Here is a 16,641-nt window from a genome sequence, read left to right as displayed (position 1 = left end):
TCGAATTTTTTTGTATTACAAATGTAAATGTCTCTATTTCTTTAAAAATTTTATAATTTTTTTTAAATTTTATAAATATTTAATTATTTTTGCTAAAATATAACTGAATATTTCTTTTGTTAAGTGTTAATATGTTTTTTTTATATTAAATGAATGTTTTTTTTAATAACACCCGTAATGGTCCTATTTCATACTCCCTAAAAACACAACCTTCAGAATTCACACTCTCCCTTCAACTATGACCAAACTGATCCAATATTCCAACGGGCTTTATCGGCTTCCTATGCACCAATTCCCTTCCCTGCACTGTTGATGACACCCTCACCAAACCATGCACCATAGGGTTGAATTTTGAAACGAAGGTGATGAGGAGTTCCGTGATCCCAGGAGAGATTTTTGGTTTTTTTCCACATATTAGTCAAGGAGTGATTTGGTTGAACACGACAATTAATAACAAAATTTGAAAATTAAATAAAATTAAATTAATTAAGCAAAATGTGATTTTGTTTATTTTTTGGCTGATTTCCTTTTGGTTCCGCATACTTTTCCTTTCTGTTATTAATGGTTGTTCCCATTAATATAGTCCTTGAAGATTACAATTGCATTACAAGTTTACAACATATAGTTGCATTTCTTATGATTAAGCATAATATATATACATACATACTATAGCTAGTGAGAACAATGAAAGTAGTTAACATGGATATTGATACAGCAAATATCAAAACCATTATTCAGATGAAACTAATGGAACTATGATTCTATTATTGATTAGATATCATTTTTCACTTTTGGTGCTTTCACTGGAAATTCATTCTTTATCCAGTCCAAATAACCTCCTCCCATGTTATTCACATCCTTATAACCCTGCCAAATTAAATTTGACAACAAAATCCAATCAACATAAACAAGTTAATTAATTTCCTCATCCACATTGGTTGGTTGATACAATATGACAAAGCTAAGAGAATAAAAGAAAAATAAAGAAAAGCCAGAAACTACTTTTACTTTGATCTTTTAAGCATTATTCATGTTATTGATAGAGGACATCAACAAGGTCCTTAATTCATCATTTTTCTAAAAACTACCCTTTTAGAGATTTAAGTCGGATTGAGTCTAATTAATCGAGTTTCTAGTAATAAAATTAAGATATCTAAAAAATATTAAACGAACAAATCGTAAAAGTTTAAACAAATTTGATATATAAAATTCGTTTGGATTTTCATAATCTCAATTCAAAGAACTACTTTTCATCTAATTAAGCCTTCTTAATAATATTATTATATGAGATAAAATCACCTTAATTAGGCCTTTATCTCTATTGTCCATTCAGATAAATAATTATGCATATATTAAAAAATACAAGATGAATTTTTATTTTTTTTATATTTTTTATTTAGAATTTTGATTGAAGAATGTGTTGAAGTAATTGTTGACATGAACTTTCAAGTTACCTCAGCAAGAAGATCAGCAGTTGCATAAAGAGACCTCACCCCACTCTGGCAACCCTAAAAAAAAGAAGAAACAAACACACATAGAATATCATAGCAATATGTATTAAGAAACCAAAATAAAAACAAAAAAAAGAAAAACTATTGACAATGAAAATATATTTCAAATAAATTTACCACAATGATGTGATCTTCTTTCTTACAAGCAGATGAAACCTCCTTCAAAAACTCCAGGTTCTTTACCCTTCCTGTTCCTCAAAATCACATTAGTTAAAACATTCTAACCATAACAAGCCCGAAAAAATAGTTATTTTTATTAATGTAATATGATCGGACTGTTTTCCGAATCTTGTTACCAGGAATTTGACTAATTCGGCTTGAAAAACTATGACTATCTCTCTTAACACGAAATGGAAGATTAACGACCACAGATTTCAACATTACTAGTTATTTTTATTAACGTGACAGTATATGATTAGATTTATCGTATCATTGAAAAATACTTTTAGATTGATAGTGTTTAAGTATAATTTAAAATAAAAAAATTCAGCATACCCTGTGGTGTATTAAACATGTATGGAATGTTGATAATCTTCTCTGCATCCACATGTCCTTTCTGGAACTCTTCCACAGTCCTAACAATTTGCAATATCAAAGAAATACCAGCATGAAATCTTAAAATAAATCCAAAAATTCAAAGAAACCCAGATAACAGAAACCATTAAACTGGTTATATTTAATATAAATAAAAATATAAATCTTACCTAACATCTAGATAAACATGGCCATTCTGGATAAGACCCTTAGTTGAAATTACATCAACTGTGGCAACCTCAACTTTTGGGCTAAAATCAAGAACCATAGCTAAGAATAATCAGCAACTCAAGTACTCAACCAAATGAAATTATTTCAGAAAAAACTATTGGAATAATGATGAATTTATAAGCTAATTAAGCAAATATATGTTACCTTTCGGTTCCAATTGAACCCATAGTAGAGATAAGCAATATCTATCTACAACATAGAAAGAAAAACTGGTGAATGAAGATATATATAATATAAGAATTTAATTTTGATGTACTATATATCAGTGTAATTTTATACGTATATCGAATTACACGATGTTACATCAATAAAAATAACTATCTTTTAACCGTATGATTCAAAAAAACGGATATGATTGTACAATTGTATAAACACTATCAGTGCATTTAAATTAAACTCATAATATAATATATAAATCCAACTAATATATGTTACACATCTCATCATCCAATGATAGAAAAAAGTGAATTGATTCAGTATATAAATTATACTTGGAACATAATTGATAAACGGAAAGAGAGATTATGCTTATGCTTATGCACCTAGACGGGTTAATTGCAAAAGAGTGTGCTTGAGTGTGAGATTGGAATTGAGAAAGGATCCATTATTTGTGGAAAGGTTAGTTAAGTGGGGTGTGATTACACAAATATGATAAGAAAAAAAAAAGCCAATGATTTTGTAGTGAAAATGAAATAAAATAAAATAAAATAAAATGTAGAGATGAATAGATTGGTAGATAGAGAAATGAAATAAAAAATGGCAATTGAATTGCGTGACGCGTCAGCTTGATTTGTTGCGGAGTGTGTGTGGGATTCCAGTTAAGTTGTTGATTCTTGCATGGAAGGGAATCACACAAAAGAGATATTGCTAGATTCTCTTCTTCTTCTCCCTTTTCTTTAATGTAGTTATTAGTATAAACGAAGGTATAAATTGAAAAATAATACATATAGGGACACAAAAAATAAATCATCGAATAAGTTATAAGGTAGCGTTTGAAAGAGAAATCCAGACCGAGAGATTGAGATTAAGAGACAGAGAATGAAATAAATCTTAGTATTGTATTTGGTATAAAGTGGGAGTAAGATAAAAACTGAAATAAGAATGAAGTTATAATTTAATTTGCACAAATAATAAAGTTGAAATTAATTAATTGAAATTAAAGTATTTTAGGTATAAAATATTATTAAAGTTTCAGTTTCTTTTTTCAAAAATTTGAGTCTCCTATGGAGGTATTGAAATTTTGATATAGAAACTAAAATTTTAGTACCAATCTCTATACTAACAAATATGATACTTATTCCCAATATCTCAATCTCTGTCACAGTACTTCAAAACAAACGTTACCTAATGTATTTATGTATAAATATATATTGTTTAATTCATTTTTAATGTATATTTTATAGAATAATATTACATATCTAAATTTTTTTAACCAAGTCCAATTAAGTTGGTTATTGTCTATCGTTGGCCTCTATGGTAGAATCAGTCGGGCCTGAGAGACGGTGGTTTATCCTGTGGCGGATGTCAGTGGTTCGAGTCCGCTTATCTCCAACTCGTGAACTTAGTCGATACAAAGCTATGCTATATGATAGCACCTAATTTTTCCGATTCGGCAGTTTGATCTTCGTATCTTAATGCATGTATTTAATTTATTCGGAGCTATTAGAGCGGGATCCACTTTTTGGGAAATATGAGTCGAAGCAATAACAAGAATATTTCTAGTGGAACATCTTTCACAATTCCTGGAGAGATAGTTCACTAATAGACCGAGGGATAAGTAATTCGACTCATTCACATCCAGATCATGAATGTTTGGAATCCATATTATGCAAGGAGACATTGCTTTTGCTGATTCAATATAAAAAAATTAATTATGACTAATATTATTTAAAATCTTATTATTTAACTTGGTTAGATTTCATTCCTAACAAAAATTGAATGTGTAATATTACTCTAATATATATTTTATATGAATTACTGATTTAGTAATTATTTTTTAATGTACAGTTAGAATAATTAAACTTTATACTCTTTGACATTAACCGTTATACCCACAAAGGAAAAAAAAAAAAGAAACAGAAGCGCATAGTCACGTGGGGGCACATGCTCCATTTAAACCCCTTCCCCCTTCTTATTCTCTCGAGCCTTCTATGATACTTCCCTCTCTCTTTTATTTTCATTTCCTTCGTACAAATCAAAACCAAACCCTCTCTTCTCCTTCATCTCCTCTTCCATTCCATCTTCTTTATTTCAAAATCTTCATCCAGCCACACACACCAGATTTCATTTTACCATTTTATTTTATCTCTATATTAATATATCATCTATATCCAAAGTAAATTTCTATTTTTCACAATCCCAAATCAAGAAGTTCATACCAATGAGTAAAGGGAGCATTCAACTTCTGAGTTTCTATTATTATTGAGGTTTCAAGGTAACTCTTTGACTCAATAATTAGTCATATCTCCAATTTTTGTCATCTCTATATTTATGGGTATATATAAATCCGAATTAGGGTTGTTAGGGGTTAGAAAATTTGGAGCTTTTGTCAATGTGAGTAAGATTATATTAATTGACAATATTAGTAGCTGACAAATATCATTATTGTCATGTTTCTAGAGTTGTAGAATTATTGGACATCATTTGGTAGCTCGTTGACGCGCTCAGAGTTGCTTCCGGTTCTTTGGAATCAAGTTGTGAGTAGATATTATATCTATAATTGTTTTTAAATATATTATTATCAATATCTATGTTGCATAATTAATTTTGGAATTTGAAAATATTTTATTATTTTGATTTCTAAATTTTTGAAAATAAATATTAATTTGTGAAACTTACAATTTTATAAAAATACACACGAGACGATATTTATATATTTTGTAAAGTATAAATGTTTTCTTATTTGACCTTATGTAAATTTTAATTAAATTTTAGTATGCAATCCTATATATATTGATTTGCTATGGAATTTAGTAGTATGTTATAAGCACTAGAGATTTTTATAAGTGATTTGGTTTGGATTGGTTTGGGAGACTCTGACTAGAAAACCGTAGTTAACGGCGGTTATGACATTAACCTAGATGCATCTGGTTCAGACCTCAGCTAGCAGGGGCGTTGCTAGCCTAATGTGTAGGCCACACGTTGGATCTGTTATACCGTACGGGCACACTAGAGGAAAGGGCTACCCTTAGAGGTGGAGCCGTCCTAGGTGTGTAATATTTGATTTGATTTGACTTTTGGAATGAGAACTCCCATTTCAGTTCATCCGCTTAACTAATTATCTATTATTTGTATAATTAATTAAATGAATTTCTCATCTCTGAAAAGAAATATAATTTTCAAGGTAAACTCTGTATTATCTCGTGTGAGTTATAGATGTAATGTTTGTTCACTGAGTTGCAAAACTCACCCTATTATATTCCTATATTTTTTAGATACAGGAGTCATTCCAGGTTTCATTCCACCAGCCCCCAGTAGATCTTAGTCATTTTGGTGAGCCTTTTTTCTTTCCAAGGGCTAAGTAATTATGTAATGGAACCTTTGCTCAAAATCTAGATTATGTCAATGCTCCATATGTCACAGGCAGGATCCTCATGTGGGTTATGTTATTTTGAATCTTGAACTCTTTAGGTAGTGATTATGATTTAGTTATGTAAGACTTATGGTTTTAACTATATACTCTAGTTATCAACTTGATATATATATATAACATGGAGTTAATATTTATGTTGATAAGGTCTTAGAAACAGAGAATATTCTGTCCGTTTTTTTCTAAAAATTTGATCGTTTAGTTTGCTGAGGGACTTGTCCCTTGAGTGTCAGTCATGGTTTGATTCGGGTCATGACATTAACTAAAATGAATTTCTACTATTAGTAAAGTTATAAAAATGTTTTATGTATTTTAAAAATCAATCATTGATGAGCAAGTATTTACCTATATTTATAGACGTATTAGTTCATATTTTTTAAATTAAATAATTAATTAATCATAAAAATAATTTATCTTAATAGAATAATTAAATTTGTAATAGACTAATAATAATCAAATTTATTTAAATAAAAATGTTTCATATAATACTAAATATATAATTTATACGTGAAGATTTATTAGTGGTTGATTTTGAATTTAAGAGTAAAATGATTGGTAAAACTAATATACCAAGATGGCATTCCAATATTCATAAGCAGCGAAAAAGTGAAAAATTAAAAAAAAAAATTAAAATTCAATGCTTATTTTTTATTTTGTTTTTATAACTCCCAAAGCTACCTTAATCACAATACATAAGTGAGTGTAAGTAGTACTACTTATTTCCTTGTGGAAATAAGAATTGAGACAAAAAGTCTATTTCAATGGCTATGAATACATCAACAAGGATGGGCAAAAGATCACTTTTGAATTGTGAGAATAATCTTTCATCATCATAGAAAATTAAATATGGATGGAGATGAGGTATGGAACAAATTAAACAATGGGAAAACTATTCATTGTCTACCTCACTACCCATTATATTATTCTTATCACTTTATCATGCATAATTTTAAACTTTTTACATAATCTTCATTTACTTTTTTATTGTTATGTTTTTTGTTTTTATGAACATCACATTAAATAATGAGTGCATTGAAAATCACTTTTTCTTTTGGGGATTATATGCTTCTGTTTCTTAAAATTACTTATTGTGTAATTAAAAGTAATAAAAGAGAAATATTATTGTCTCTCTATCCTTGAAAGTTGAAACAAAATTTTTCCTTTATCTTCAATTACTATCTCAATAGAAACTAATAAAAATATAGGTAAATGAATCTTATTTAAAAATATCTATAAATTTTATTTTATCTTAGAATTTTTATTTGCTTCAAATACATCTTTAATAACTAAATTTTCAAAAAATTTATGATTAATCTAACAATAATACTTAATAACTAAGAACTAATAATAATAAAATTTTTTGTTTGACATACTTATGTTAAAGATTATCCTTATAAAATTATTGTTAAATTGGTTATAAATTTTTTTCATAATTTAGCTGATAGGGATATATTTGTTGCAAATTAAAATTTTTGCGATAAAACTAAAATAAAATTAAATTTAAAAATATTTTTTAAATAACAATGCTACATGACCAACAAATATTATTACTTCAACCAATATTTGGCTAGAAATAATTTTTACCTTTATTTATTAGAATGTATACACATGAATCAAACTTCAAGGATAAAAGATATACTTTATCACACACACATATATATATATAACTTAATATGTAAATAAATTTTACTAATTTCACTAAAATTGTTTTGAAAAAAATTATAAAACTTTATTTCATTTTAGATTATAATAGAATTATTTTACATATACATATTTCAAATATATATTGTTTCTTACTCTGTTGGTTCCTATAGTTTCGCAAAATTTTCAATTAGGTTCCTATACTTTTTTCTCTTTTAATTGGGTTCCTACACCAATTTTTTTTCAATTAGATCCCTATTGACAGTAAATGTTACAAAAAACATTAAGAATGTTAATTTGACTATTATACCCCTCGTCTACCCCTTACAAATCATTGAGAATCAGTAGGGTTTTGAGTTCTCACTCTCTTCGTCTCTTCCTCAAACTTCTCCTCCTCTATTTGCTTCTCTCACTCTGTGAATACTTATGGATCAAAGTCACTTATCTTCAGGAGTCTCTAGTTCGAAAACCCTCGTCAAAAAGAGACATCTTTATTTTTGTGGTGAGACAGTTATCATATAATGTATTCTTCGGCAGTAGCAAGCCATGGAAGAAGGTATGTTGGTTGTGGGAGAATGACAAAATGCAAGTTCTTCGAGTGGATTGATGATGAAGAAGATGAGAAGAGTGGACGGTTGAAGCAAAAGGAAAGGAGGGTTCGTTACTTTTGTGGAGACACTCTGATTCTTCGGAGTTCAAGTACATCAAAAAATCCAAACAGAAGGTTCATTTCTTACACTAACAGGAGATGCAAGGCTTTTTAGTAGGTTGATGAAAAGGAAAAAAAATATCTGAGGAAGATGGAGTAATCGGTTCACAGCAAGAATTTGGAAAGGTTAGAGAATTGGAGGCACAAAAAAGGAAGATAGATAGATTAAGTGTGGATCTAGAGAGATTAATTACAGAGGTTGGAGAAATAGATGCTCGTGTAGAAAGGTTGTGTGGTGAGCTGAGTTCAGTCGAAGAGCAATTTGCTAAAATGAAAAATACTATGAAAAAGCAAAACAAGATGCTAATTATGCTGATTTTGATATTTGGTGTTTTGATTATTGCAATGTTATATGTAAAGATGTAGAAAGTATGGCTGTGATGATAATGTAATAGTCTATATAAGTCAAAAATGTACTGTTTGTTTTGAATGCAATGAATATATATGAAATGTTGTTTAAGTTTTCTAAATGAAAGTTGTTCCTTTACTATTTAATATGCATGGAAATGTGATATAGAGAAAAAAGTAACTAAAAAAAAGATGCATTGAATTAAAATAGACACCATTGGTTTTTGCATTATATATTGTAGGACACCTAGATAGCCACAAAATAAATGTTTCACCCTCTCATAACAGTTTTTTACCCACATAATAAAAGTGGTCCACACCATATAATAAAAGTGGTCCAAACCATAAAGAAAGCAGAGTCATAGGTGAACACTAAAAATCTTACATAACACAATACATATCAAAAGGAAATCCTAAAGAGTCTTCAACCTCAATCAAGTGTGAGGTCAACATGTTCAGGTGGCTGACTTGTTGCCTTCCTTACTCTTATCTTGAGTCTTTCACTTTTTCTCACACCAAAGACTTTGGTCTTAGACAAAGATTGAGATGCTGGTGCAGTGGGCAGTAATACTGGTATAGGCAAGGTGGTGGGCAGTGATGTTGGTGTCAGCAAGATGGCCGGCTATGATGGTGGTGCAGGGTGTTTGGAGGCTGTGATAGTGGTGCAGTCATAGGTGCAGCCTTCCCTCTACCCCTTCCTCTGCCCATATCTACTGCTACTCTTCCTCTACCGCTCCCTCTAATCACTCTGGATCTAGCAGTAGTAGCGGTTTCAAATCCATTTGCTTCAACAGCGACACCAGGTTCATTAGCAGCAGCATCACCTCCTCCAGTTCCAACAGTAGCATCAGATCCTTGTGTGCCTTCAGGAGCTACAACATGAAATAGCAATTAGTAATAGTTCTTCAACACATGAACAAAATAAAGGAGCAACTAATACCTGTCACTATAGGGTTTGGATAGTGTCTCTTGTTGTGTCCATATTGGCCACAATTACTGTAGGTAACAGAAGTTCTAGTGTTTCTATATTTTGTTTGTGTTTTATTTTCATCGGGTTCCCTTATCCTAACCATCCTTGGCCTTCTTGGTTTAACTCTAAAAATTAAAGGGATGATGGTATCACATTTTATATTTGGCCACATGTTTTCTCCATTGATTGGTGATATTGACTGCCCATATGTAGCAAGGTATGCTACCTTGCTGTAGTAGTTACTACAATAGTCTTTCGGATTGTCACCCTTCTCAAAAATAGCACAGTAAGCATGTGGACATGGCATACCACACAAGCCCCAAAATCTACAACTACACTTTTCAGCCATCAAATCGATAACAAATCTTTCCATGATCATCCTGTTCTTATGGTGCACTTCAAACTTGAGGTCTCCTGCCCATTTAGCTTGCCACTCTATAGCTCTAACCGCAATGATATTTAGTTGTTTCTTGGGTTTTGGCAAAACATAGCCCTCATACCTCTCTTCCTTCTTCTTTTTTTTCTGCAAACCTTGTCATTAAGTAGCACCTACTCCATTCAAACATAGTAAGAATTGGCTTGTCTCTTGTCTCTAGAATTCTTCCATTGAATACCTCTGAGATATTGTTCAACAACATGTCACTCTTGGCCAGGAATGTGAAGTGACTCTTTGTCTACAATTTTGGATCCAGTGCAAACAACTTATCATAACAATTTATGTTGAACTCCTTAAGTTGATTCATCCTTCTTTTCTATTTTTCCACATAGGTAGCTTTGACAATAGATAGAATTAGGTCCCTTAGTACAGTACCACCCCTATATGCCTTTTTACAGTTGGCATATAAATGCCTCAAACAAAGCCTATGCTCCAGTGTTGGCAATAACTCTTGAAACACTTGCATCAGCCCCTGATTTATATTTTAAGTGTAGAACACGATAAATTCATACAGCAGATTAATAGAACATCTAAACATAACAGATTTATGTTCACAAACATAGCAAATTCATATAGCAGATTAATATTCACAAACATAGAATTGCAAAAAATATTTAAGTTCAACCATATATTTAATTGCAAACAATGTTTTATTGCAAATATAACAAATTATTCATTATAGTTCGTAACCATATTTAAGTGCAAACAAATTAATTAATATATTTGTTATACCTTTTGTTGGTTACTCATGAAAACCCAATTTTTTGATTCTCCAATGTCATTTAACAGCATCTCCAGGAACCATCCACAGTTGTCCTTAGTCTCTGCCTTTACTACAGCCACGACAATCGGAAAGTAATTGTCATTCGGATCTCTGCCAACAGCAACTACCAGCTGCTGTCTATGGTCACCCTTCAAGTGACAACCATCCACGCCAATAATAGGTCTATAACCTGCCAAAAAACCTTTCTTGACTGCATCAAGGCACATAGACATTCTCATAAATCGGAGCTGGTGCGTAAGAGAAGGCCTATTAACCAATATGCTCACACTAGATCCTGGATTTGCCCTAAGTATTTCTGCACAGTAATCCCTTAACTTAGCATACTGTTGGATTGCCCGCCCATGTACCTCTTCTCTTGCCTTCCTCGTTGCCCAATAAGCCTTACCAACAGTGATATTCGCCATATATTTGTCTTGGATGGTCTGAATAACTATTGCAAGCTTCATTTCCTCGCCTCTGCTGATGTTGTTGGCAATCTTCTTTGAGATCTAACTGCTTGATGCAAGTCTTCCGCTATAGTTCCTTCCACAAGTATGCTTTTTATTCAAAGTCTTGATCCTGAAATAGTCAGAACCACCAACTTTACTTGCAAAATAAACCCACTTGCACTTTTCCTTTCTTCCTTTGCAAACAACTCTGCACCTCACCTTATCATTTTTTCGAAACCTAATGTCCCGACCGTTCAATAGGGCATGCTCCTTAATAGCATCTTTAAATTGATTTAGTGATTTAAATTCCAGGCCCACCTGAAATTCATACTCTCTGTTCATCTCTACCTCATTGTGTTTGGAAAACCTCCTCTTTTTTATCATGTCATCAAAGTCCCCTTCATAACTGTCTATATCTTCAGTCTCATATCCATCAAATATGCCCCCAACTTGCTCATCACCCTCCGTTAAACCTTCATCACCTTGAGCTATTCCAGCTGCTGCAGGTCCCTCATCATTCAGTGGGCTAGTGAATCCCCCAAACGCATTTGATTGTGGATCATTGTCCTCCACCTCAAACCCAAAGTGATCCTCATGGTCACCATCATCAGCACTGTCATCAAATACCTCTTCATCAGTAGAAGGCTCTGACTCAGCATCCACTTCAACCTCTATCAACCCAGAGCCACTGTCTACACCTTCCTCTGGCACATAATCAATATCACTAGAAGTGATTTCAATCATTCTCTGACTCCATCGACAACGTATACCTTGCAATGTTTGTAGGAACTTGACACCAGTAACCTAGCCATTCTCATCGCATCCCCATTGGACTTCATATCTCTAAGACCTGATTTCAAATCTATCCCAAGTTCCTTGTACCATATCCTAGCATATTCCTTATACCCTAGTTGTTTTAGCTCACTCACAATCTCTTGCAATGACCATTCATCAACGTCAAAATGTAAATCCTCCATAACCATTCCTCCTAAATACTCTAATCCGTGTTCACTGTCAACAAATTTGACACCATGGTGGACCTCAATGGTGAAATCTGAATCACCCATAACTGCATACCAAAAATAAGAAAATACAATACCATGAATCCGTATTCAACCATTTTCAGAAACAAAAAGAAGCTCTAATAAACAATGTGGCAGATTTTTTCAGGAGAAAAAAAGAAAAACCTTTCAATGACTGACAAGGTTAAGCATTGTCTTACCTAGAAGCAGCAACAACGCCTACAACGACAGCGGTGACACCGGAGAAGCGAAACCCTCCAACAATGTTCCAGTGGAGTTGACTTGGCAGATGACAGAGTGTGCAACCAATGAACGAAGAAGGGGAGGAACGTGAAGAGATTTTTCTCTAAGTTTTGGAGAATGAACAGTTTTCGTTTAAATCTGGGAGGGTTATTTTGGTCTTTAAGGAAATAAGAGTGAAAGAGAATTAGGGATTTAGAAAAAATTAGAGAATCATTAATTTAGGAACTGAATATTCTGTTAAATCAAACTGTTTGGTCACGGTAGGGACCTAATTGGAAAAAAAAATTGGTGCAGGGACCAATTAAAAGGGAAAAAAGTATAGAGACCTTATTGAAAGTTTTGCGAAACTATAGGGACAACAAAGTAATTAAACCTATTCTTTTACTAATAATTTTAACTTTTGATTTTAGAATTCAACTAATATGTACCTTTAACTTATTATTAGTAAAAAAATTTAAATTTTTATTTAATAAATATAAACGACAAAACCTAACAAGCGTTCGCTCTCGTCGAGCTTCCATGGAAGAAGACGCTCCAACGCTGCCATTGCCAGAAGCTTTCCTTCAATTCCTCGAAGCCAATGACCTCGACCCTTCGATTTACACTGCAATCGATTCCACCCCCCGATTCATTCGGTAATCCCAATTTTCCCTTTCTTTCACATTGTTTTTTCAATTTTGCTACTTTCTATTAAAAACAATTGTAACTTTTGGGTTGGAAAGGTTGAAACCCGGATTTGATGCTTGTGTTGAAGAGGTTGAAAAAGAGGTGAAGTGCAAACTTGAGAAAGTGCAATGGTTGCAAGGGTTTTACTCTCTTCCACCGCATGTTCAAATTGCTGGTTCTAGGGCATATCAAGAAGGGAAAGTAAGTGAAGAACGATTTTATTTAATACTGTTTAAACTCTTTGTCTTTATATTCAAAATTTAAAACCCCATTTTTGCAATTTTTGTTGTTAACTTTTAGTTTATTACTTTATTTGTAGCTTGAGCCATTTTCGGAGCTTTTTTCTATAATGTTATTTTTATCTTTAGGGAATGAATTGGTATTTTTTTATTATTTGTTTTTCTAGATATATGGAATTGATGCATCTTCAGGAGCTGCTGTTATGGCTTTGAATGTATCACCTGGGGATCATGTCCTTGATCTATGTGCTGCTCCTGGTAAAAATTTTCTTCCTCTTAAACTGTGCTAAGTCTTCACTTTCATTTATTTATATAATGCTAAAATCTTAGAAAAAGTACTATAAAAAGATTGTAAAGGGAAATATTATATGAGGGGGAATTTTTAAATGTGATTTAGTAATTTGCCAGATAAGATTATGATGGTACTCCTTCAAAATTGATTTTTTTTAGGGGCTAAACTTTGTATGATACTTGACCTGCTTGGGGACTTGGGCTCTGTGACCGGTGTAGATGTTGCAAGGCATCGTTTGGCTGCATGTAGAACAATGCTGCAGAAATATGCATTGGGTGATCGATGTCGGCTTTTTGTTGCTGATGGAACAACATTTTCAGTTATTCCTGTGGGATCTCGTTCTGATTGCAAACCATGTAATTGAAATTTAAGTTGGAATAGAGATAGTCAATATTGGAATACTACTATGCTACAAATTTAGTATCATATTCTTTCTCATTATCATACGTTCCTGAAATGTTTTCATTCTGTCTAGTATCAAACAGTTGAATCTGGATTGGAAGAGAAAGATGATGTGTTCAAGGAGTGGACCTCAAGAAGACCATGGAAAGAGAGGAGAAAAGCAAATAGAAGTGGTATTCCACAGTCACTGTCGAAGTCTCAGCCTCCTGAGCTCATATATTATGGTCGGCATTCGGGAGTAATTGGTCTTGCTAAAGGAGAGCTATATAAGACTGTATCTGATGTTGAGATGGGAAGTCATGGATATGACAAGGTAACTGGTACTTCATTCGAGTTAATGTTTCTTAGTTATTTGCTTTATTCTACCACGATAATATGTTGGATTTGGTGTAGGTCCTTGTGGATGCAGAGTGTACTCATGACGGCTCAGTTAAACATATTCAGAAGTTTAAAAATTGGGGATGGGGGACTTTTCAACGTCGGGTACTAGATGCAGAGAGGACTGATAACTTGCATGTTCTGCAGGCAAATGATTCATCCTTATTCCCTTGATCCATAATGCATCTTTTCTATTGTAGAACGTTTTACTGGAATCGTTAACCTTGATTTCTTTTAATTGCTCACTAGTTATGACAGATTATATCATGATTGATAGCCCTCTATGCTCTATTAAGTTAATCACGGTGGAACTTATCATTGCTGAACTGAGGCTCCTTCACTTGAATATCTGACCCTAAATGATCAAGCATTGAGCTTAAGCTTCCAAGCTAACTCTTTTAACATTTCCAGACTTCATAAAATAATGTAACAGAGATAACATGGGATTTTACACATGGTGACTAACATATATTACTATTAAAACTCACATACCTTTTCGTTCCTTTCTGCAGTTGAATCTTCTTCGTAATGGTTTCAGACTACTAAAAGTTGGAGGCTCACTTGTTTACAGCACTTGCAGGTACCTTGTAAATTTTTAAATTCTTTGGTATTTCGAATGAAGTAAAAAATACATGATAGAAACACACACTATCATGCAATTTATTCTCACAAATACCTTCTTTGTTTATTAGCTTAACATTGACTCAGAATGAAGATGTGGTGGAACATTTCTTGAAGGAAAATGTAAATGCTGGTAGGATTCTCATGCCTCTATGTGTGAAGCATCAACCATATATTACTAATAATCTAATGATATTTTTAGCAGCTTTAACATGCTTTTTGTTTTTGTTATTTGGTCTAGTGTTATAAACATGGTTTATGATACTATACTATATTGTCGTCCCAATCAAACCAACTCCAAAGGAGAGTGCTTGGAGTTGGTGGTGGTTCTTCACTTATGCTATATATAATATATTTGCTTTCATGTCTTTCAAAAATCAATAGTTATCACACCACATACATATTGCTGAGGTTTTTCTTTTCTGTTGTTTGACAAATTATTATGCAGAGTTGGCAGAGATAGATGGTGCCAGAAATTGGCCTTGCAAAAGTGGTGGGATACCAAAAACATGGCGATTTGATCCCTTAACATCTCAAACTAGTGGACTTTTTGTTGCCAAGTTCACAAAAATAGCCATTTGATCTCTTCAGCCGTCCCCAAAGAATTTTATCTATTTTGAGTTGGCAAATAATTTTAATATGCACCAGATGCATTAGAAAGATTCATTCAGAAAAGTTTTTGTTTGAGTATTATCAAGATCTAGTCAATTTATTTAAAGGAATTTAAAAATATTGTTATTCAATCGAATGTTTGTGCTTTTAAAATTATTAATAGAGTGAAAAGTTGAATTAAAGACTTTTGGTGTTGATATGATAAAAACATATTTGCATGTGAAAATTCTTATACTTTTGGTGTATACAGATTAAGTCAAAATAGGTTTTAATCATTATGATGGGAAAGAAAACTGTTGCACAAGTATAGAAGAGTCTCTCCATGAAGACAAACCAACCTAGCAATTCAGCTGAGTCTCACTGGAATGATTGGATTATGAATGTTGGGCCACTTGCAAGTTGCAAAATTTAAAATTGAAATTCGATCAAACTACTTTGCTCTAAAATGTTTGAACTAGTTTATGCATATAAAATCACATTTATACAAACTCAACAAAATAAAAATCTAGTAACAGGAATACAATTGAAAAAATAAAAATAAAAAAGAATAGGTAAACCACAAAAAATGTACCCAAATAACTGTGGTTGGCAAAAATATACTAAAATTTTGTTATCGACAAAAATACGCTCAAATAATTTAAAAAGGAGACAAAAATACCCAACATTAATTATGTATGATAAAAAATACTTTAGTGATTGAATTTTGATACAATTTTTTGCAAACATGATTAGAAAAATGAGATATTTTTATCTTTAAAATTTGGTGATTCTCATTTTTTTAATTATGCTTGCAAAAAATTGTATCAAAATTTAATTTCTAAAATATTTTTTAAGAAATACATATTTAATGTTGAATATTTTTGTTGTATTTTTAAATTATTTGAAGATATTTTTGTAAATAATAAGATTGAGTTACTTTTTGCCGGTTACAAAATTATTCAAATGTATTTTTGATATTTTGATCATACAAGTCATGGATTTGCAA

At 32.0% G+C, this 16,641-nt stretch overlaps 2 protein-coding genes and 1 long non-coding RNA gene across 3 annotated transcripts; 2 read left to right on the top strand and 1 right to left on the bottom strand.

Moving 5' to 3' along the window:
• Positions 1-482: 482 nt before the first annotated feature.
• LOC107476480 (thiosulfate sulfurtransferase 18) lies at positions 483-2,924 on the bottom strand. Its single transcript, XM_016096309.3, has 7 exons — positions 2,819-2,924; positions 2,421-2,465; positions 2,216-2,296; positions 2,007-2,086; positions 1,629-1,699; positions 1,455-1,508; positions 483-867 (listed from the first exon to the last, which is right to left on the bottom strand). The coding sequence occupies exons 2-7, from the start codon at positions 2,441-2,443 to the stop codon at positions 772-774; spliced, it is 405 nt and encodes a 134-aa protein (XP_015951795.1). The 5' UTR covers positions 2,444-2,465; positions 2,819-2,924; the 3' UTR covers positions 483-771.
• A 1,546-nt stretch (positions 2,925-4,470) lies between these two features.
• Positions 4,471-5,915, top strand: LOC127744986 (uncharacterized). The gene is made up of 3 exons (XR_008006198.1): positions 4,471-4,710; positions 4,896-4,972; positions 5,711-5,915. It is a non-coding gene; the product is annotated as an uncharacterized LOC127744986 (long non-coding RNA).
• Positions 5,916-12,927: 7,012 nt separating this feature from the next.
• LOC107476490 (rRNA (cytosine-C(5))-methyltransferase NOP2C) lies at positions 12,928-15,799 on the top strand. Its single transcript, XM_016096318.3, has 9 exons — positions 12,928-13,081; positions 13,169-13,313; positions 13,519-13,609; positions 13,802-13,999; positions 14,129-14,358; positions 14,439-14,570; positions 14,936-15,003; positions 15,116-15,177; positions 15,493-15,799. Exons 1-9 carry the CDS (start codon positions 12,966-12,968, stop codon positions 15,624-15,626), a joined length of 1,176 nt encoding a protein of 391 aa, XP_015951804.1. The 5' UTR covers positions 12,928-12,965; the 3' UTR covers positions 15,627-15,799.
• Positions 15,800-16,641: the final 842 nt, after the last annotated feature.

This window comes from Arachis duranensis, chromosome 1, assembly GCF_000817695.3.
Source record: "Arachis duranensis cultivar V14167 chromosome 1, aradu.V14167.gnm2.J7QH, whole genome shotgun sequence".
NCBI classification, from domain to species: Eukaryota; Viridiplantae; Streptophyta; class Magnoliopsida; order Fabales; family Fabaceae; genus Arachis; species Arachis duranensis.
This window is presented reverse-complemented; position numbering and strand designations above follow the sequence as displayed.

Coding starts and splice junctions, on each gene's coding strand:
- LOC107476480 (XM_016096309.3), bottom strand. CDS start 2,443: ATGGGTTCAATTGGAACCGAAAG. Junction 2,297..2,420: donor GGTTCAATTGGAACCGAAAG/GTAACATATATT, acceptor TCTTGATTTTAG/CCCAAAAGTTGAGGTTGCCA. Junction 868..1,454: donor CTGCTGATCTTCTTGCTGAG/GTAACTTGAAAG, acceptor TTAATTTGGCAG/GGTTATAAGGATGTGAATAA.
- LOC107476490 (XM_016096318.3), top strand. CDS start 12,966: ATGGAAGAAGACGCTCCAACGCTGCCATTGCCAGAAGCTTTCCTTCAA. Junction 13,082..13,168: donor TCCACCCCCCGATTCATTCG/GTAATCCCAATT, acceptor TGGGTTGGAAAG/GTTGAAACCCGGATTTGATG. Junction 13,610..13,801: donor TGATCTATGTGCTGCTCCTG/GTAAAAATTTTC, acceptor GATTTTTTTTAG/GGGCTAAACTTTGTATGATA.